At 48.8% G+C, this 22,762-nt stretch overlaps 1 protein-coding gene across 1 annotated transcript in view; it reads left to right on the top strand.

The window, feature by feature from the left end:
- Positions 1–22,762, top strand: part of Slc6a5 (solute carrier family 6 member 5) — a 56,526-nt gene that overhangs the window by 6,544 nt on the left and 27,220 nt on the right. The window contains exons 4-9 of the mRNA XM_052713471.1: positions 548–679; positions 927–1,100; positions 11,304–11,445; positions 13,741–13,873; positions 19,013–19,147; positions 21,003–21,106. Coding sequence (XP_052569431.1) covers positions 548–679; positions 927–1,100; positions 11,304–11,445; positions 13,741–13,873; positions 19,013–19,147; positions 21,003–21,106 — 820 coding nt within the window. The remainder of the gene's footprint in view (positions 1–547; positions 680–926; positions 1,101–11,303; positions 11,446–13,740; positions 13,874–19,012; positions 19,148–21,002; positions 21,107–22,762) is intronic.

Genomic DNA, 22,762 nt, shown 5'->3' with positions numbered 1-22,762 from the left:
GCAAAGGTGATGTCACCTGTGGTGGTGGTGTGGGAAGGGACTTGGCTGGGTGAGTGGCCATCCAGCTGCCCTCAGGAAGAGCAGCCAAGCTCTGGAGGGGCTGGGGGTGGTGAAGGGGTGTGATTCCCTTGGATTACTCTACAGGAGGCTTTCTAATTCCAGCTTAGCTGAGCTCAAGTCCTTAGAGGGCCTAGGCATTGATGGGAATCCACAGAATCTGCCTCCAGTGAAAGCCATGGATTTATGGAACCATGGAAGGGCTTGATTTGGGGGGTGGGACTGGGAAATGAAGCATTGTAAAGAACAAAAGACCATTAGCACACAACTTCCTGTCTGGCAGGAAATTGAAGCAAGTACTGAATTCCAATGTATATTTCTATGATTTTTGGAAGAAGACCCCAAACTGCCCCGTGGATGCCTTCTGTTAAGCTGGGACACCAAAAGCTTCTTCAGTTTATTATAAGGAGCCCAGTCCCAGTCCAGAGGGTTAAGTTGGGCCAGAGCCCTGCTATGCCTCCTGACTCTTCCTTCCCACTTTCTTTCCAAGGTGCTTTCCTCATCCCTTACCTGATGATGCTAGCGCTGGCTGGCTTGCCCATCTTCTTCCTAGAGGTGTCGCTGGGCCAGTTTGCCAGCCAAGGGCCTGTGTCCGTGTGGAAGGCCATCCCAGCTTTACAGGGTGAGTGCAGTTCTCCCCTCTGCCTCCTGGCCCTGCCTCCCTGCCACCTTCTAGATTTAGGGAGGGGACCTGCTCTGTTCCTTTTTCCCTGGATCATCTGCCATTGTGGGGTCCTGGGCAGATTGTCTCCATTTCCCTGGTAGACAGTGTCCACTCCACTGCCTGTGCATCCACCTGTGTGGAGCGTCTGTGTGGGTGTGAGTCTGGCGTGCGGGACGACATGAACACGGGTCCTTCACCTTTGCAGGCTGTGGCATTGCGATGCTCATCATCTCCGTCCTCATAGCCATATACTACAACGTGATCATTTGCTACACACTCTTCTACCTGTTTGCCTCCTTTGTATCTGTGCTGCCCTGGGGCTCCTGCAACAACCCATGGAACACGCCAGAATGCAAAGATAAAACCAGACTTTTACTAGGTAAGTTTGGGCCTATGTAGCTGTATGTCTTATGCAGTTCAGTCATTCATCAGATACTCAGCACTTACTATGCAGGGAAGGCCCTGTACTAGGTTGTGGGACAGAGAGGTGAATTCAAACATCCAGACAGCCTTAACTCTCACACTTAAAAAAGCTCATGGCAAAAGGGGCTGGGTGGGAGACAGGAAAGTCTTGTTTGCTCCCAGAGAGCTGGTGTGTTTGTTAAATGTGCAGGTTAACACTCCTACTCGGGAGGCTGGCTTTATTAGAATGGGCAAAGCCAGGAAATTTGCATTTTTACCAAGCTCTCTGGGACCTTGTTTTGTTTCACTGAGTGCTTGTCAGCCCAGCTGTGTGATCTGGGAGGGAGTTAGGAACACTCCTTGGCTTTTTTTTTTTTTTTTTTTGCCAAGATCCTCCTTGGCAGACTTCTCAAAACAGTGGCACAAGTTTTAGATTCCAGGAACCCCACACAAGGGATTCCTGAGCTCTGTGTGCAGACTCTGACCCAGACTCTGCTAGAAATGCACATAGCAGGAGGGCCAGGGAGAGGGCTGCCTGCTGTGGGGAGAGAGGAAAATTGTGCTGGGTGTGTGAAATCCACGGGATCCAGGAGTGTGGGGATACATTTTCAGCTTATTGGGTGGAAGGAAAGAGTGAATGCCAGGAGACTCGGGAAATAGAATTAATTACTGTTCTGTATTCTGTACTCTACTTCCTTATGTTGACCAGAGAAAAGATGGGGGGGGGGGGTGTATGACAGCAGCAGTGACAGTGTTGCATCTGTGGCAGTGGCGGTGCAGGGTGGATAGTGTTAGTCACTTTAGGAAACTATGGTTACTTTAATAGGTACCTATAAGCAAGAGCTCTCTCCCAGGATAACATGGTTTTCCATGTAAGGTGGGTTCTCACTGAGGCCACCAGCTGTATATGATCTCTGTGATCTGTTGGTAATGCTCACTCACTTCCCCACACAGTTCTTTCCCCTACAGAGCCCCTACCTTGCAAAACTTGGACACTATTTGCCCCTGTGGGTGTGTGAACAGCATAAAGTGAGTTCTTCCTTTCTGTATTAGTTACTTTCTGTTGCTGTGATAAAACACCATGGCTAGAGGTGAGTTTTGGTTCCACTGTGAGCGAAGGTCCAGCAACAATTGGCAGGCATCACATCAGGAAACAGAGAACAAACTGGAAATGGGTTTCTTAGTAAGCGTTCTAATGCTGTGAAGAGACACCATGACCATGGCAACTCTTACAAAAGAAAGCGTTTAACTGGGGGCTTGCTTATAGTTTCAGAAGTTTAGTTTCCCGTCAGGGTGGGGAAAATGGCAGCATGCAGGCAGACATGGTGTTGGAGAAGTAGGTGAGAGCTCTACATCCAGATCCCCAGGTGTGCAGAGTTTGGACTGAAGGGATGCATCTCTATGTTCCTCTCTTTTGGTCTCATTCAGAACTTCTCCAGGTGGCAGCTGGGTGTGGCGTGTGTGTGTGTGTGTGTGTGTGTGTGTGTGTGTGTGTGTGTGTAAAAGCACTACAGTGTAAACTGTGTCCTTAGCTATGGGATGATATCTTGAGACTACAACAGGCAGCAGCAGGAAGACAGAGACTGGGCCTGGTGTGGGCTTTTGAAACCTCAAAACCCACCACAGTGACACACTTCCTCCAACAAGGCCACACCTACTCCAACAAAACCTCACCTCCTAATCCTTCTCAAGTAGTGCCACTCCCTGATGCCTAAGCATTTAAATGTATGAGCCCATAGGGGTCATTCATATTCAAACCATTCCATGAGGCAGTGCTATAAACCCTCAAGCCTGTTCCTCTAGCAAGGCCACACCTCCTAAACCTCCCCAAACAGCACCACCACCTGGGGACAAGTACATGGGTCTACAGGGGACATCTCTCACTGAAATCACTATACCTCCTATAATCTCATGATATCATACCATAGCTAAGGACACAGTGTACACTGTAGTGCGTTTACACAGACATACATGTAACACCCATGCTAGACCCAGACTCCACCTGGAGAAGTTCTGAGTAAGACCCAAAGAGAGGAACAATAGAGATGCATCCCTTCACATCTGGAAGTGCTCAGGAATGGGGCCTGGGGGCTTGCACAGCTTCCCGAGTACAAGATTTCACTCTGAATACATGACTAAGGTTAAGTGTCCCTCAGGATCTGTGGGACTCAGTGTCCTCTTACTGTTCCCCTCTTTGTAGTTGTTTTTTGTTTTTGTTTTTTTAAAACTCTTTACTCTTTGGGGGCTCCGCCCCCTCCTCAGGTCCATGAAAGCCAAGCCTAAAGCTTGCTACCATGGAGGTAGGTGACCCAGAACTACATTCAACCCCCCAGCTCTGGAATGCCAGGGCCCTGCACTGTGGCAGGCATTTTTTCCTTAGTTTTTTGTTTCTACTTAGCATGAAGAAGGCTGTTAAAGCGCTCTACTGTATGGCAGAGTTTTTTAAAGGAGCTGTATCTTTTTTTTTTTTTTTTTTTTTCCGTTTAGCTTTCGCAGGCCCTGTGTGGAAATTCAGGCCTTACGTTGGAATACCAAAATGTAGTTTTTGTGTTTTTTTTTTTTACTCTTTACTCTTTGGGGGCCCACCACTCAGCTCCCAAATAAATACATGGAGACTTATTCTTGCTTATGAATGCCTGGCCTTTGACTGGCTTGTTTCTAGCCAGCTTTTCTAACTTAAATTATCCCACTTCTCTTTAACTACATTTTGCCTCTGGGTTTTTCCCTTTTTAAGTTCTGTCTGTCTTTCTTTCCTGCTTCTTACTCCATGTCTGGCTGGGTGGCTGGGTGGCTGGGTGGCTGGGTGGCTGGGTGGCTGGGTGGCTGGGTGGCTGGGTGGCTGGGTGGCTGGGTGGCTGGGTGGCTGGGTGGCTGGGTGGCTGGGTGGCTGGCCCTGGTGTTCTCCTCTCCTTTTCTCGCCCCTCACTCTCCTCTCCTTCCTAGATTGCTTCTCCTATTTATTATCGCTGCATGCTAACCTGCCTATTTCTTCTCTCTTGCTAGTGGCTACTCAGCTCTTTATTAGACCAATCAGGTGTTTTTAGGCAGGCAAAGTAACATAGCTTCACAGAGTTAATCAAATGCAACCCACCTTTGCATCATTAAACATATATTCCACGGAGTAAATGAATAGTTTTCTCCGGGTAAGACAGTGGCACCCCAACCTGACAGCTGCTTATCAGAATCGCCTGGGGATGAGCAATATCACTTAAGGAGCAATCCTGATGAATTAAAAGTAGACTGTGGCGGTGAGTCAAGGGATCAGTATTTCAAAAATTCTCAGATCTGGACTTAGGGTGTACCTGAGCTGACAGAGTATTTCCCTGTCAGGCATGAAACCCTGAGTGTGAGCCACATAAACTTGGTGTGGCAGCACATGCCTGTGATCATCCCAGCACCCTGGAGGTAGAGGCTGGAGGAATGGAAGTTCAAAGTCATCCTTGACTGCATAGCAAGTTTTGGGCCGTGTGGGTTACATGAGATCCTGTCTCAAAAAAGACACAGTTTTTTGCTCAGGTCCAGGCCAAGGTAGGAACTGCCAGGCTGGACGCTGCTCACTTCCTTTTTGTTTTTCTTGCTGTTGGGGACTGAACCCAGACATGTGATCCTCCATCGAGCAACACCCTCCCCCCTTTCAGAATAGCAGTTTTGGAATGGAGTGGGCCCCCTTCTTTGCCCCATGCAGCAGTTACCACTAATAATCTGTGAAATCTTGGAGAGACCCACTTGGTAGCTCTTCCCAGAATCACAACCAGCAATCAGCTGCCAGAATGTCTTCCTGGAAACATCTGCCAAGTTTCGAGCAAGCACACTTTCCAGGAACTGCAGTCTGGAGTGGAGACACCTCATGCCATAGGCCTTCAGAGCCCTGCTTGTCTTTGCCAGACTGTGGCTGGAAGGGAAGTCCCATTCTACAAGTAAGTGCTGGATCGAGCTGTTGCCTGGATCCAGGCTCCAAGGATGCTTTCCAGAGCTTGCCTGAGGGACCACATGGTCAGTGTCCTGTGACTGTCCTCCAAGTGGGAGTCTTCAGAAACACACAATCCTCTACCAATAAGGTCTACTATTATCCATACAGCATACTAAAAACCAGCCACCTTCACTGTACCCTGATCTCTCTGAGAAGCTCTCTCACTGAATTGCCAGCATGAATATGGACAACAAGCCTACAAAGGCACTCCTTCATTGTTTCCATTTTACAGGTGAAAAACCTTGAGCACAAGTGAGTCCAAATATGCATGCCTTTTACAGCAATGGACTTACCTCAGTGCTAACTGCTTTCCAGTCTGCAAGGCTGTTTCATAAGTAACATTTCCATCCTTCCTGAATAGAGCCCTATGAATTACAGATGGCGGGTGACATAACCTTTTTTTTCCCTAGATGGCTAAGTGGATTTTCAAGCTGAAACTGTAAGTTGCAAGGTAGACCCAGGTCTGGACTTCAGTCCATGAGACCCCAGATTTCTGCCTGTCCAGGGTGCTTAAAGAATCTTTGGTCCTCATGTTCTAGTGTATCAAGTCCCAGTGAAGTGACATCATCCCAGGTCTTTTCTAAGTGATGTTTATGGTTGATATTCTGCAGGATATAAAGAAAGCTTATGTGCACAATAGTTAAGCTAGTGATTCTACAACCAGGCATCCGTGTAAAGGGGAAATTAGCAGCCAGTAAGTTTTGCACAAAACGGCTAATTGCAGCCCTAGTCACAGTACTGGAAAAGAGTAGGAACTTAGTATGTGCCCAAAATTCACATAGTGCATTAATTCTATAGTTCAAAGAAATTATGGCTCATCCGAAGGGTAAGCTTTTCTATAATCATTAAAAATAAGTATTCATAAAGAATGAGGAAATCGTTACCACATCATATTAAAAGTAAGTTGTATGTTCAGAGTGGGATTTTATCTTTATTAGCAATACCTACATGGATAGAAAGCATAAGAATGTTAGCGGTTTGGGGCCATTCTTTGCTCCATTTCCTGTCATAGACATGCACTTACTGTGTAGTTTATAGGTGCGTGTTTGTTCTTTTTTTAAAGTGACCTGGGTATTAGAGACTGGGCCAGGCACATGAATGATGCCCCAAGAGACAGGCATGACCCCGCCCTGTTTGGCTTCATGTCTCTCCAGTGTGACTTGAAGTAAACCCAAGAGGCAAAGGGATGGAGGCCTGGCCTGGCTAGGCCTCTACTCACCAGCTACACACACAGCTGGAGCTCAGAGCACTGACAATGGGCATACTTTACTCTCATTCCCAGGAGACTGTGGATGGATGAGTCAAGGCCCACAGCAGTCTTAGCCAGGGTTTTAACTTTTTTTTGTTAGTTAAACAAAACAAAGTATCAATCTTCCCATCTTTGCATCTGCAGCCTCTCAGCCTCTGTGTCAACTGCACATGGTGTGTGTGTGTGGGTCTACACCTGGGGTCAGGTCCTCCTTGGTAGGGCTGTCACTCCTGGTGTGGTTTTGAGGTGGCTTAGAAAAGGTGACAGTAGCCTGATCTACATAGACTTAGGTGGCTTTAGAGCCCTTCTGCTTGGCCCAACTGTTGGGAGTTTGGACAATAGCTTTTCCCATGTCATCCCCAAGATGGACACACAAGCTAGGCTTCTTTGGGAGATGGGCCTGCTGCCCCCCATCAGTGTTCCCCAAATGACCTCCCAGCACACCCTCTCAGTCCCATAACCACCTCCTTTCCCCCAGCCTGGCATTCTAGGAGAGGTGATGAATGAATGAATGGCTTGACATTGTCACCTTCACACACAGTGGGTGGACGTTTGTCCCATGCCTGGTGCTGTTGGGATCATGCTGTCTGATTGCTTACGTCACCATGCAGAAGCTAAGTACTGTGCCCACTCCATACTGAGACTGGCCCTGGGTCTACTCCAGATAGAGGTAGATTATGCTCAATCCTTTTTTATCTACTTTCTCCTTCCTCACTGTTTTTATTAAGACAGGGCCTTGCTCTGTATCGCAGGTGGCAATCCTCCTGTCTCAGCATCACTAAGCTAGTATTGTCTAAGGTGCAGCTTGTAGGACAGGCTACTGCTTAGGTTGGCAGCCCTTCGAGGCTCTGCAATGGAGGACAATTTGTCCCTGCCCTGCAGAATCAGTCCAGCCACTGTTTTGTGCAAACAGGGCCTTAGCTGGGTCAGTTCAAATGGGAACAGTATAAACACCATTTCTATTTCTGGAATGGCTTAATTTTCATTAGAACTTTAATTAAATGATCCCTTTTCTCCCCGGTCTTTCCTGTGCTTTCATTTATTAATAATTGCCCGAGTAAAGAGAATCCCATTCCAACAGCTTTCCAATTTAGCTGATCATTATCGCTGTTCTTTGTTCGGGGTTGCTGGGCCGCGGAGCTCTGATGAGATGGCCTGTCACCACTTCTCTGGCAGACCGAAAGGGCGGAGCGCCGGGAAGCACGCTCCTGCCACCCAGTGGTGAGAAGAGACGTTGCAGGCGGTTTGAGGTTGCTGGCGGCTCTGCAGCGTCACTGCGGGAACCAGGAACCTGACCTTGTGAGGCTGTGCTGGTGGTGAGCCTCAGGACAGCCACCAAAGCAGGATGCACCCTAGGGAGTCTTTACAAGGGCAATTTTGGAAGCAAGCAGGGAGCCCTGCGTTCCGAGCAGAAAGGTTGCCTTTTTTTTTTTTTTTTTTTTTTTTCTGCCGAAAGGATCTGGATGGAACTTTAATATCCTGGTTCAGGTTGCTTCTGGGAAGAAGAAATATTCCCAGTAAAGATTTGATAGTTGTCAGTCTGGAATCCTCCTGGGATTGTTTTTCTTTTTCTTTTTTTTTAATAAATTATTATTGAAGAACATAATATTGAAAAGGCGAGTGTTAGGGGGACATTGAAAAACAAATTCTCAGCCTGAGATTTCGCAGAGCTAGCTTTGGTTTCGCATCTGGGGAGGAAAGAGGCTGCTGCCATTTGGTGAGCAGCAGCCAGTGGTTATTACCAACAGGACAGCTTCCTACTAGCAAAGAATGATCTGATGTGGAAAGTCACGGTGTTTCACAGAGGAATCCCAGTCTGAGGAAGCGATCATCAGGGAAGGGGGTTTATGAAGGTCATTTGAACCTTGCTTGGTTGAGATAAGGTTGACCTCACACTCCTGGCAGTCCTCCTGTCTCAGCCTGCCAAATGCTGGAGTTATAGGTGTGCACCACCACAGGGGGTTTAATGTGCTGCTGGAGATCGAACCCAGGGTTTTGTGCTGCTAGGCAAGCGCTCTGCCAACTGAGCATCATCACCAGCCCATGTTGTCTGAATTTTCACTTAGTGGTCTGACGTGCCTGGGGCTGGGGAGGAGCAGCAGGTAACTGAGGCTGGCCAGTGTGTTCCTGGGAAGCGATACTGAGCACTTTCCACCCCATGGACAGGTACAATGAGGAAGACTGAGTTACTGCTAGAGTTTATTGAGCATGAGTTTTTAAACTCCTCACTGAACTTGGACCGTGCAACAGCCCCATGATCAAGGTCAAGATCCAGGCATCCTCAGCAGCTGGGGGTGCTCTCAGGCCCCGTGGAAGCCCCAACCTCTACTGTTGTCTTTGTGGTTGCACTCACAGAGGGTGTGTCTTGGGGGCACACTGCATCTTCACCGCAAGCACTTTGTCATTGTATCTAGGACAATTTGAACTCGTTCTTCACAGTGTGGAAAGGAAAGATTATATGCAGATTCACTTTCTACATCTGAGCTAGAAGATCCAGAAAAGGTCAACGTGGATTGGGGGGAACACTCTGTCCCCTGCTCCCGTCACTCCTCATGTATGCCTTCCTCCTTTAGCCTCCATCCTGGACTCTCCAGGTACCATGAGCCCTGCTGTTTTCAGAGCTGGGTAGATCAAAGCGAGGGTTCCCAAGAGTGAGTGCTCTGTCCTTCCTGGCTGGGACTTGCAACCTTGGCAAGTGGCTGCAGTTCTGGGTGCCAGTTGATTTCAGGACTTAGATGGGGTGATATAAGGTTTAGGGCCATGGACATAGAGTATTTCAGACAGCCCTGAGACATGGTCCTCACAGTGCCCACTGTGCTGGTATTTGCTACTTGATAAAACTGTGTTTTGGGAGTACCTGAGGGCTCTTTATTGAAAACATCTGTCCATATGTATTCATGCATTCCTTTTTGTGGCCCTGGGAATGGAGCCTGGGCCTTAGGCATGCTAGGCTAATGCTTTACCACTGAGTTAATCCCCAGTTGTGTGTCTATTTATGGATGCTGTTAGAAACATACTGTGAGATGGTCAGAAAGATCCTCTCTTCTTCCTGTTGAGGGTGAAGATAAAATAATCTATGCTTGCCGGCTCTAAGGAGGACTTCTTGAGCTGAGTCCAGCATGGTACCTGGCATGCTAATGCTTGCCTGATTGATTTTCTCTCCTTATCCCAGGCCTTCTCAGCCTCCAAGATATTGATCTTTTGGACCAGATATTTCTTTGTTGTGGGAGAACTGGCTTGTGCATTGTAGAGTCAGTAGCATCCTTGGTCTCTGTGCACTTGATGCCAATAGTGCCCAGCGTCTCCGATGCAAAAGTTAAAAATGTCCCATGATGACCAAATTCACTGAGACACATGGTTAGGTCTTGTTGAAGGCTCTTTTGCACACAGTGTGGTCACGATGTCTGCTAACTCATGTGAGGGTGGGAAGAGCACAGCCCAGGTTCTCAGAGGACTTATTATGTGTTGTCTGTAGTACCAGGCGGTGTCTCAAAGTGGGGCTTAGAAATTGTTCCTTATTTGACACAGAATCTAGTCCAGGATGCACTAGAACTTGCTGTGAAGCTGAGTATGACCTTGAACTTCTGACCCTTTGGCATCTACCTGCCCAGGGTTGGGATTGCAGATGTGAGCCCTAGCACCTGGTTTTATGTGGTGCTGGGAATTGAACCCAGGGTTTCCTGTATGCTTGACAGTCTACCAACTGAGCTATATCCCAGCGCCCCGATCCTCCTGCCTCCGTTTGATGCTGCTGGGATTACAGGCTAGTGCTCCCGCTCTAACCAGAGTGAGCACTTGCTAGCAAGCCTTCTGTAGCAACAGCACTTAAGAAGGAACTATGTCTGCTGGCGGTGGTGGTGCACACCTTTGACCCCAGCACTTGGGAGGCAGAGGCAGGTGGACCTCTGTGAGTTCAAGGCCAGTCTGGTCTACATAGTGAGTTCCAGGACAACCAGGGTTACACAAAGAAGCCCTGTCTCAGAAAACAAAACAAAACAAACAAAAAACAAAAAAAAGACAAGAAGAGAAAAAGAAAAAAGAAAGGAAGAAAAGGAAAAAAAAGAGCTGTCTTGCATGTTCGTCTCTGCTGAAGTGGATTTAATAACTCACTTGTCTTCTGTGGTGTCCTAAGGATCTGGGTTTGAATTTTGATCTCTTCTCATTATCTCTGGGACTTCAGTAGAGTTATTGACCTTTTAGAACCCCATTGCTTTACTTAAAAAATAATGTTTTTTTGGGACAGGGTCTTACTGTATTCCTTGGATAGCCTAGAACTTGCTATGTAGACCAGGCTAGCCTAGTACTCACAGAGATCCTCCTGCCTCTGCCTACCGATTAAAGCCGTATTTTCCCATTTTGAAGATTCTAGTGCTACATAAATGTGGGTTTTAGTTATTAGTATAAAGTATTGCATGGCTGGAGACTGCGGGGTGAGAAATGTGCTCTGCTGATATTTCCCCATCATTCCCCAATGCTTAGCACTCTGGCTTTTGACCACAAGTAGGCAGAGAGATGTAGCCAGAAGTTTTCTCTAGTCCTGCGGAATTATTCCCACCCGCATCCCGCAGCTGCTTGGTCCCAAATAAACATACACAGGCTTATATTATTTTTAAACTATGGCCATGGTAGGCTTCTCACCAACTAGTTCTTATATCTTAAATTAACCCATTTCTATAAATCTGTACTTTGCCACGTGACTTGTAGCTTACCGGTACTTTCACATCTTGCTTCTCATGGTGACGGCTGGCAGCATCTACTCTGCTCTGTCTTTCTCCTTCCTCTCCATTTGTTTGGATTTCCCGCCTGCCTCTAAGCTGCCTTGCCATAGGACAAACGGCTTTATTTATCAACCAATCAGAGCAACATATTTTCACAGCATACAGAAAGACATTCCCTCATCAGAGACCCTGTCCATTCTCCATACACACCTCATTGTTTCTACACTGCTCTCTCCTGAACAGATTCCTGTGTTATCAGTGACCATCCCAAAATACAGATCAAGAACTCAACTTTCTGCATGACTGCCTATCCGAACTTGACAATGATTAACTTCACCAGCCAGGCCAATAAGACATTCGTCAGTGGGAGTGAAGAGTACTTCAAGTAAGCCTAGATGATAATTTGCGGACCAGAGCTGTGAGGTGGGAGGGGCGGGTGGCCCCCTTCTGCACCCTCCTTACTGATGCCAGTGATCAGAGAGGGAGACTGTGTCCTGGTGGAGCTTCGGAAAGCCGTGTGCTGTGCGCGGCGGGCCTGGAAATGAGGGGTGACTAAATGGCAGCAGGGGAGGACAAGATCGGTGCTGGGGCGATCCATCATGCTGAGGAGAAAAAAGTTCTAACCTTGACTCTTGCCATCCAAGCAGACACCTGCCAGCCAGGTAATTCTGTCTCCTCCAGGGAAGAGAAGTCAAATGTAAGAAAACAGGCCAGGCTCAGGCTTTCGTTTAAATGAGGAAACAGCCCTCCTCCCTCCATCTCTCCCCTCTTTCCCTTCCTCCCTCCCTCCCCACCTCCATCTCTTCTCTCCCTCCCTCCCTCTCTCCCTCCCTCCCCACCTCCATCTCTTCCCTCCCTCCCTCCCTCCCTCCCTCCCTCCCTCCCTCCCTCCCCATTTTCCTCCTCCCCCTCCCTCCTTTCTTTCCTTTCCTACCTCTCTTCTACCTCCCCCCTCCTCCATCCCTTTCCCCCCTGACTTCTTTCCCCCATCCCTTCCTTCTTTCCTTTCCTTCTTTCCAGAAAGGGACTCCCTCTGTAGCTCTGGCTGGCTTGGGAAGCACCATGCAGTCCAAGCTGACTTTGAACTCACAGGGATTCTCTTGCCTCAGTCTTTCTGGGGCTGGGATCACAGGAAGAGGCCCCATGCCTAGCTGAGCTTTGTCTTTTTTCTGTGAGATTTGTTGAATGCTGAAAACGGGGTTCAGGGTCCCCAGAAGACCGTCAGCTGGGAGCTGGACTTGCTGGGAAGTTTGTGGAGGAGGGGTGTATAGACACTTCATGGAGGGGAGCACAGTGCCATCCAGCTAAGCTGAGACCCTAGTTCAGATGCAGTCTGGTGTGGGCAGGACTGTAAATGCATGGAATAACAAGACAATGGAGAATGGTGGGCCGGGGCAAGCTAAGGGGTGCCCGCCGTCCGCCAGGAGGCTTTACCTGATCTATTGAGGTGGCATGAGCCAGTGCTGTTGGAGTCTCAAGTAGCCCACTCTTGAACTCTCTATGTAGTCCACTGAGGATTACTTTGCACCCTAAATCCTCCTGCCTCCATCTCCCAAGTGCTGGGATTGCAGTGTGCACCGTCATGACCTGTTCATGAAGTGCTGGGGATTAAAGCCAGGATTGCATGTATGCCAGACAAGCACTCTACAATTTAGCCAGCAGCAGCCTTGGAGCATGCGTAGTACAACTGGGCTCTAATGCAGAGGTGCATTTGGAGTCACTCCTTCCTGTCATTCCTAGTTTCTAAAGTTGAGAAGTGCAATGCTGCCTGAACACTCACTCATGAAGAGTAAAATGGCACAGAAAAGGCTGACATCATTCTTGACTGTTCAGACTTTCTTCTCCTTCCTTTTAACAAGATTTAGTGTGTGTGTGTGTGTGTGTGTGTGTGTGTGTGTGTGTGTGTGTGTGTGTGTGTGACTGTGTGAGTGTACGCCTATAATACTTGTGTAGAGGCTAGAAGGGAACATTAGGTCCCTCAGAGCTGGAGTTTTGAGTGTGTGTGGGCTGCTGGGCTGGTCACATGGGTGCTGGGATCCAAATTCCTGTCCTCAGGACTGTGGATCAGCGACTCTTAACTGATGAACAATCTCCCCAGTCTCCAGCTCAGAATTTCTAGTGTGTATTTTTCATTTTTGTTTTTTGAGAGAGGGTCTCACGTAGCCCAGCCTGGGCTTGAACTTGCTGTATAACTGAGGATGACCTTAAATTCCTGATCCTCCTGCCTCAACCTCCCGAGTGCTGAGATTGTAGGCACATGGAGTCAAACCCGGGGCTTTGTGCATGCTAGGCGAGCACTCAACCACAGACACATCCCCAGCCCTTCAGCTGGGCTTCTGTGTGGCAGCTGCAGATGATGGTGCCAGCTGTCTTGCACAGAATCCATCCACTGGTCACACATGGCCTCCCAGCTCAGTTAAAGAGATCAGCAAGTGCTCAGTCGACAACTGTGGACAAGAGCCAGGCCTGCCAATCCCTCTAGTCTGTCCCATGAGGTTCCTGGCTGGAGGCTGTGGGAGGGGCTGGGCGTGTTTAAACCTCCTGGCTTGGATGCTCTGATGGGAGGTTGAACTTGCAGATCCTCACTTCTTCTCCTCTCCCTCCCTCCCTCCCTTCCCCTCTCTCTCCCGCCCCTCTTTCCCTCCCTCTCTCTCTTCTTCCACCTGTATCTGATTCTTAGGTACTTTGTGCTGAAGATTTCCGCAGGGATTGAATATCCGGGGGAGATCAGGTGGCCCTTGGCCTTCTGCCTCTTCCTGGCTTGGGTGATTGTGTACGCGTCGCTGGCGAAAGGAATTAAGACGTCAGGAAAAGTAAGAACTTGGCTTGATCTGAGTCCTCTTCCTTCCCTCCTCTTTTGCCTTTTTGGGGGGCAGGGTCTTTCCTCCCACAGCCCTCCAAGCCCCTGGGGGCTTCCATGGTGTTTGTTCTGTATTGTTGTCTCTCCTTGAGATGTGAAACTTGGCAGAAATTTTGATTTACTCTTAACTTTCATTCCCCCTCAACACATAGAAAAAGAAATTTCTCATCTTAGCTCTCTCAGAAGACTTCTGTTTTCTCAGTTGGAAGGTGAAAGATGTTGAGCTGGGAGGTGTTTAAGGCCTTCTAGTTCCAACATTGTTCTGTCCCAGCACTTGCTGAAGGAGCTATGGGGGCCCCACGCATTCTCTAAGATCAGGTTTCCAATCTGTAAAATAGGAACTGGGGTTGAGGCCTGAGGACCCCACTGGCTCAGGATGAGCACTGTGGTGCTATAGAAAGATGGAGGATGCTAAAGGGACCACAAGGCCATGTCCAGGGTGGCCTGTGGCTTCCCGATGTCCTTGCCTCCCGTGGCTTGGACCTGAGCTGAATGGCAGCTCCATCTTCTATAAGGAGGCTTAGCGCAACCAGCCAAGTGTCTGCTCAGCCACAGTCCCACAGGCTAGAGATGGAGATGATGTGGCCCGACCATGGCCCACTGGAAAGACTGCAATCACTTCCTAGCTGTGAAACTATGGATAAGTCAGTCAACCTTGGGAACCTGTGTTCTTATCCTCAACCACCTAACCTGGGGACGGTAGCCCACACACTGTAGGATTTCCATGAGGGGATAGGAATGCGTGTCAAATACCTGGTTATGGCCTGAGTGGTGGCTCCTTTCACTTGGTTATAGGTGCCTGATGGATTAATGGTCATCCCCGTGGGTATCTCAGAAACAGTGACTTCACTGGGGAAGCAGGAAGAGTAGGTATCTTGTGAGGAGCTCTGTGTTGGGCACCGCTGATTGCTCCACATGCATTAGAACACAGTTTCATAGCACCTGCCACATGGGTCCACTGACACCCATCTACAGACAAGCTGGGCTCATCTAGCCACCTACTGTCACACAGTTTGTAAGTGGCAGCAGGGGTATTTGAACATGGGTCTTGCTCACTGCAAAGCCTAGAATCTATATGACTTTCTCTGTAAGGAACCATGAGTCCTCATTTGCACGAAGCTTCAGGGTGCCAGGTCTCCCAGCCTGTCTCAGTTCTCTCTATCATTGTAGTTTTGGAAAGTCTCAGGTTGCATCAGGGTCTTATTGTGCTTGTTTGCAAAAATCTAGGACTAAAATAAATATTCTGTAAGGTTTTTTTTTTTTGTTGTTGTTGTTGTTGTGTTTGTTTTCTGAGGCCAGGAATCACTGTGCAGTCCTGACTGTCCTGGAACTTGCTGTATAGATCAGTGTGCCTTGAACTCATAGAGGTCTGCCTGTCTCTACCGCCTAGATGCTGCCTCTGAGTTGCACCACCACACCTGGCCTCTAAGATTCTTTTAAGCTCTGTTCATCTGTGCTTTTGTTGGAGTGATTAGAATTTAATCGTTGGGGCTGGATTTTGTAGGCTTTGGGGAAGAAGTTTAAAGCCGTCTGGAGCCAGGAAGCTTGTCAATGACCACTGACAATACTTCTCCTGTTTGACTTAGGAAGGTTTCTAATCAAATATCAGTGAAGACTCTTTCTTCTTCCTCAAAATGAGGATTGCCACCAGGAACCATAAACTACAGTTTCTTTTTTTTTAAATTTATTTATTTATTATGTACACTGTTCTGTCTGCATGTATGGCTGCATGCACCAGATCTCATTATGGATGGTTGTGAGCCATCATGTGGTTGCTGGGAATTGAACTCAGGACCTCTAGAAGAGCAGCCATTGCTCTTAACCTCTGAGCCATCTCTCCAGCCCCGAACTACAGTTTCTTATCCTGCCCTAGGTTGTACTAATATAAATCAAAGAGAGTTACTTGAGCACCAGAGAGAATGTGGCACTGAGGTGCTCATATGTGATGGGCTCCTTCGCAATGGAGGGTCGACAGGCACTGCCCTAGCCAACAGAGATGCTCTCCTTCCCTGCAGCGATGTGAACTCAGTTCCTCCAGTGCAGGACCTGAGGGGACAAAGTTGGCCCTTTGGAGAAGCGGTCTTTGAGCTGGTAGAGCTCCATGGGTGATCAGTAGCCAGCCTAAAGGGCAGACCACCTGGCCCCTGGGGCTACTCTGCCAGAAAGTCCAAGTGGCACAGCGAAGCTAACCTAATTAGCTGTCTGAGTGGGGCTCCTGCGGTGAGGAGGATGCCAGCAAGGGTCAGGCAGGTCGTTATCCCTCCTGCCAAGCAGGATTCATTACTGCTCACATTCAGTTCTGACAGTCGGTGTGGAACAGGTGCGTGCTGACGCCCACCTGACCCAGACAAGCAGCTCACAGAAAGCCTCGGCCCGCTGCTCACTCACATCCAAGGTGGAAGCTGAAGGTTACCCTCTCAGTTCACCAGGAGCTGAGGGACTGGGTCACCTACACATGGGGCTATGGACAGGGTGAAGTGAGAAAGTCCCCGGTGTGAATTTAAGGAGACACTCACACTCACTTGTAGGTCCCTGCAAGTGGCACCTTCTTCAGTCTTGAGTCGTCAACATCTCACACGCCTACCATTAGCACCCAGCCTCCATTTCTGGTCTGATAGCTCACAGAATGACATTTAATAGGAATAATGGCTTTGGAGTGGAGTCCATGAATGAGCTACTTAATCCCCTGTGTTGTGTTTAGCCTGGGTCGCAGCTTCTTTCTCTCACGGCACAGCGGCCACATGTGAACAGCTGGCTCATTTGCTGCCAAGTGAGAGATGGGGGTTTTCATGGTTCCTCCCACAGGCCCTTGTGGACTAGGCAGTCTCTTCTCTGTGTCCTCTGGTAGCCTTCCCTTCCCATCAGCCCCAAGTCAGGGGGTCCTCAGTTGTTCCTTCCATGGTGGAGGTAAGACATGAGCCTGAATGTGACCAGGCTCTGCCTAGTAGCATCTCCTCTTCTGGTCTCATCTCACAGCTGGGAGGCCAGTCCAGCCAGCCTGGGGTGGAGTGATTTTTTTTGTCCCCCCAAGGTGTCAGATGTTCTTGGGTTTTGGAATGTCTGTATGCAAGGCCTTTACTTTTCCTTCAGACTTTAAGGGAGAGGAGAGAAGCAAGTTTGGAGATGTAGGAGGGGGCTGGCTGCTGGCCCTACCTCATCTCTGGGACCAGAGGGAGAAGGGACTAACGTTCCATGGGTCAGAGGAGAGGTGACATGATCAGCACGGTAGCTGTAGAGGGAAGAGGCGGCCAGCTCCTTCCAGGTCTGTAGCCAGCATGTGAGAGCATGGCTTTGAGTGCCTGGGTGTTCACCGACTGGAGGTTGCACCCTGTGGTCCTAGACAGGTTTCCAGTCCTCTTCCTCTATGACTGCCCCATCATGCTCCTCCAGCATCCCAAGAGGAACATGCAGTTATTACCACCTGCAGGTACTGACACTTAGGTCCAGAGGGGTTTAGCCACTTCCCAAAGTGACCCAGCTCATAAGTGGAGGAGTCAGGATTTGAACTCTGGCCCCTGTGACTGTGTAGCTGAGCAGGCATAGTTCACCACCTCCCACCCTGCCCCCCATCTACCAAGTCTCAGTCTCAAACCCCTCCTTCTCTCTGAGGCTTGACTGACAGGTAAGAAAGTACCACTAACTTATCCTCATCCAACACATCTCTAAGTTAACAATTCCTCTAGACAGGCCTTTACTCAGTCCCTCCGCCCCCCCTGTCCTTCCAGAACCCACAACTACCTGTTGGCACTCTGGTACCTCTAGCTACCCCTCCCTGCACCCTTGGCCTTAGCCTTCTGCCATCCTAGTAGTGAGGAGACCGAGCATCACTTTTGAGTGCCGGCCTCGCCCACTCGCTCCCCTCCTTCACTTTCCCATCATGCCTCCACACTTTGTGATTGCCTTCATGCTCTAAGATCCAGCTTGAGCCACATCTCCATGAATGAGCACTCCCAGGCTGGGCACTGCCCACTTCCCTGGAGTCCATGAGTCTCCTCGGGTTACTCAGCCCCTATTCAGATACTGGGTGCTCTCCATTATGTACCCACCCCCCTCTGGACAGCTGGTGTCTGTCACAGTACCCAGCTCACAGGAAGCCCTCCACAAATGCCTGTGGAACTTCGCTGTATTTAACGGCCTTCTCATGGTCAGGCTCTGAACTAGGGCTTCCACACAGCAACCTGTATCATTTTCAACATTGTTTTAGGACAGTTACTCTGTACCCATATTACAGGTATATACACTGAGGTTTAGAGGCCTTAGGGGCCTGCCCAAGATCACACCTCAATGTCAGAGATTAGATATCATTTGAACAGAAGCATGTCTAATTTTAGAATCACAATCTCTTCACCTGGTGAGGTCATTTCGCCTAGGGTGTCTGTGTAAGCCAGGATGGAAGGCATAAGCCAAAAGGATTTATCTCTGCTGGTGAAATTTGGGCCCTTCTGTAATGTGGGGATTTAACCAAGGCAACTCCACGTAGTTAAAAGGGGGTTTATTTTTGGGGTAACTTACAGCCAGTAAAGGGGTTGGTTACAGGATCTGGGAGAGGTGAGGTGCAGTCCAGAGGGGTTCTCTGGAGAACTCTGACTCTGTCTACCATCCAGCATCCAGGATCATGAGGAACCAAGAGGGCCGGCACATCCAGGTCTTAAGGGCTCCTGTCCTGGTCACACCCCAGGGGCAGGTCCTAGGTAGGTGTGGCAGTTACCGGCTGCCTCACTGGGATGATGCTTCAAGGTCAAAGCTGGAACAGCTCCCCACTACACTTCCTCAGAGATGGGTTAAGAATTTTGGAGAACAGAGCACAAAACCTCCCTCACCATCTGTGGCTTCTCGCACTGTGGATTAGTTGGTAGCTGGGCAGGGTGACGTCTCCCAGGCTTGATTGACAGGGAAGGAAGGAAAGTACCCTGTGGTCTTCTCCATTTGACTCTGACCCCAGTGTCTTGTGTGGGTCCCCAGTGCTGTCAGGGCTTGGGGAGACCTCGCTGTTGGGCATGTGTGCCTGGGTGGCGGGTCCCTTGTCCCCTCACCTCGGTGACATCCTCCGGGATGCCTGCTCACCCACCTCTCCATCCCTCTGCTCTTCTAGGTGGTGTACTTCACAGCCACGTTCCCATATGTCGTGCTGGTCATCCTTCTCATTCGAGGCGTCACACTGCCCGGAGCTGGAGCTGGCATCTGGTACTTCATCACACCTAAGTGGGAAAAACTCACGGATGCCACGGTGGGCTCATCACTCTATTTATAGCAGACTGGGAGTGTGTGTGTGTGTGTGTGTGTGTGTGTGTGTGTGTGTGTGTGTGTGTGTGCTATCAGGGCTGGGCCACACTCCTGGTTGTGCAGCAGGAGGAGTCAGCCTTCCCTGCCCCCATGGGAATCCCCGTGCCTACTTCTGGGAGACCTTGGTGTGCTAAGGTGTTGATGGGGCAGCTGAGGGCTTTCAGATTCTGAAGTAGTGCTCTGTAGCTGGAGTTGCAGTGTAGGCCCTAGTGAAGACCAGGGTCCTTTAATAGCTTTGGGCCACCTTACACCACTTATTTGTTACTGATTATAGCACGCTGGAAGCAGAGCTTCGCTGGTTGGAAAATCAGAGCAGGAGCTGGTTTTTGATTTTAAAGGCCCCAGGCACATTTGAATACTTCCTACACACTGATGTAAGACCAGCACATACTCGAACTTTCTCTGTGTTGGGTGTATGCACATCACACTCTCAAAAACACTCACTCATACCAAAACCCCTCCCTGTGAAGGGTGACTGTGTGGCTACAGATGAATTTTCTCTCCTTAATGAAAACTCTGCTTTTCTGGGGTACATTAGAAACTCATGGCAAGGATTGAGTTTGGCTACACACACTACAAAGTTTCCAGACATTGCCAGCATAAACCAGATACTAGTTGATGTCTCTCTCTTGGTAGCTGGTTAAAGGCCAGTTCAACCCTCTGTGATGTCATGGGGGATGGAGGGTCTGGTATTTCCTCCTCACCTTCTGGATTCCTCAGAACTTCTGGTGCACCAGCCATCACATCAACATTCCAGGTAGCACAAAGGTGTGAGAGAAGAGGTAGAGAGAAGCATTCTTCCTCTTAAAGAAGAGTGACTGCAGAAGCCCCACATAGTAATTTATTTTCACACAGTTGGCCAGAGACTGTGACATGGATGATTTTCCCCACTGAGACTCCCTGATGGAGAAGCTGGACACACGGCCGCTTTCCCATCTATCATAGCTTCATTTCTGAGTAGACAAGGAGAATGGGTGCTGGGTGGATGCAGGCTTTGCCAGCCTCATGCTTGAAATCTACCTTCACATTGTTTTAAGTACATTAAAATTTTTATTACACATTTACTTATTTGTGTGTGTGTGTGTGTGCGTGCGTGTGTGTGTGTGTGTGTGTGTGTGTGTGTGTGTGTGTGTGAGTGGACAAGTTTTAGGAGCCTGTTCTCTCTTTTGCTGTGTTGGTCCTGGTCCTCAGCTGTTGTGGCAGGTGACTTTACTATTAAGCCTTCTTACCAGTCCCCTTCAGGACAATTTCAAGTCCAGATTAAACTGATGAACGTAGGTCCATTTGTAGATGCCGTATGCCTGCAGTGCCCAAAGGCTTGCGTGACCTGGAACTTTATGAGGAGGGCCAGCAGGAGTCACTCTCAGGAGGGAGGTGACCCCATGTAGTCTGTCCATGTTGTCACTCTTCTAAGATTGGGGACTGTGCAATTTCAGGTTCTGAGTGGCAATTGTCACGACACATAGGACTGTCAATTAAAATGCATTTTTTTTATATCCATGACTATATTTTGTTGCCATAGATTGTCCTTCAGGTGTGTAAGTGCTTGTGAGAGGGCTGTCCCGTTCTGTCTGGTTTGATGTAGTGGGACACGTAAACACACGTCTGCCCATAGATTATCTCAACCTGGCTTCAATTCGACAGAGTTAGAACCTCCCAGCTAATTCCTGTTTTGGTTTCAGGCACAAGAAACACATTTGTCTGTTCACAGCTCTCTTGTCCCCAGTCACATCCAATTTACTTGGGAAGGTGACATGCTGGTCTCCCTCAGTGACCTGACTCTCCCCACTTCTTTCCAGGTGTGGAAGGATGCTGCCACTCAGATTTTCTTCTCCCTGTCTGCTGCCTGGGGAGGGCTCATCACTCTTTCTTCTTACAACAAATTCCACAACAACTGCTACAGGTACATGTGGCCATGAGATCCAGAGGGAGAAGACTAGCAAAATGAGCAAAATGAAGCCTCAGCAGACACCCAAGGCAGAGCTAGAGATAGGCCTTGGGCTCAGGAAGAGCCACTGGCAAAGGCCTGGTCACTAACTCTTCTATTTCAGCTGATCCCTCTGATCTGGGTACTGAGTGGAAACTCTACCTATAGGATGCAGTGTGTCCCTGGAGTGGTCACTGTGTCTGGCTGTGTCCCGTGGAAGTCCATGTATATAGTCATGTGTATAGTAGTGTGTATAGTAGTCATGTGTATAGTCATGTGTATAGTAGTCATGTGTATAGTCATGTGTATAGTAGTCATGTGATTACTTGATAAATACTTCTCAAGGGGTTTCATGGGAAAGCGTGATGAAGAGGAAGGACAGCATGGAGCTAGGGGCATTTGATGATAACATTGCCATGATGAAGAGGAAGGACAGCATGGAGCTAGGGGCATTTGAGGATAGCATTGCCATGTGCTGCAAATGCAAGGCACAGGCAGGATGTGACCCTCTGGACATCCTTTTTTTCATCTATAGAGCACAGACAGAGTGCTGTAGCAGGAATCTTAAAAGGTCTTATTAATAAAATCAAACCTGAGGCCAGTTATTGGGGTGAAATACTAGAAGGTCAGAGAAGCAGAACAAGCCACAGCTAACCTCACCTGGCCAACTTCTCAGCTGGTCTTGTTTCCTCAGACTGGAAGCTTCTGTGTCCTCATCCCAATGGCTCTCAGCTGAACTGCTACACGACAGCCTGAATGCTTAACCAGCCAAACGCTTAACCAGCCAAATGCCTCTAGTTTCTGGTCCTCATGCCTTATATACCTTTCTGCTTTCTACCAGCACTCCCTGAGATTAAAGGCTCGCTTTCTGGGATTAAAGGTGTGAGTCACCATGCTTGGCTGTATCCTTAAACACATGGATTTCTTCCTCTGGAATGCTAGGATTAAAGGCGTGTGCTACCACTGCCTATCCTCTATGTTTAATATTGTGGCTGTTCTGTCTCTGACCCCAGATAAGTTTATTAGGGTGCACAATATTTCGGGGAACACAATACCACCACAGAGTGCAATGTTTTGTGGGTAAGAGTGATGCATGCAGTTACCAGAGGAGTGTTTTGCGCGTAGTAGGTACTCAACAAGTGACAGCGGTCACTATCATTATTCAAGATCAAGATGCCAGAATCAGGATATAAAATTCAGCCCTTAAGTCCTTGAAGAACAGGTGCCGGACTCAGGCATTTGAAGAGTTTTGGTCACACTGCTCAACACACTGGGGCCAACTGGTCTGAACACCATCAGAGGGTAAAGCATTGCTGTGTGCCACCCAGGAAATGAGGCTGCATGGCGTGGCAGCAAGGGCCTAGGCTGAGAGCTAGATAAAGCTGATTCAATTTCTGTTCCACCCATCCCCCTGTGCCTCAGTGTGCTCTTTAGGAAGCCCAGGGCTTTGCAGGGCACATGTTTTCTTCACATTCACTTGGTGCCAGGCTGAGTGAGCTGCAGACACCACCTTGTTCTGTGTTCACAGTCCCTGAAAGAGAGAGTTGACATCATTGCCACCATTACAGTCTGAGTGGAAGGAAATGTCTCAGGGTCATTTTAGGTTGTGCTTGAGTGTCCTAGCAATGAGTT

Source organism: Peromyscus californicus, unplaced genomic scaffold, assembly GCF_007827085.1.
Source record: "Peromyscus californicus insignis strain IS unplaced genomic scaffold, ASM782708v3 Scaffold_4__1_contigs__length_199733344, whole genome shotgun sequence".
Classification (NCBI taxonomy): Eukaryota; Metazoa; Chordata; class Mammalia; order Rodentia; family Cricetidae; genus Peromyscus; species Peromyscus californicus.
This window is presented reverse-complemented; position numbering and strand designations above follow the sequence as displayed.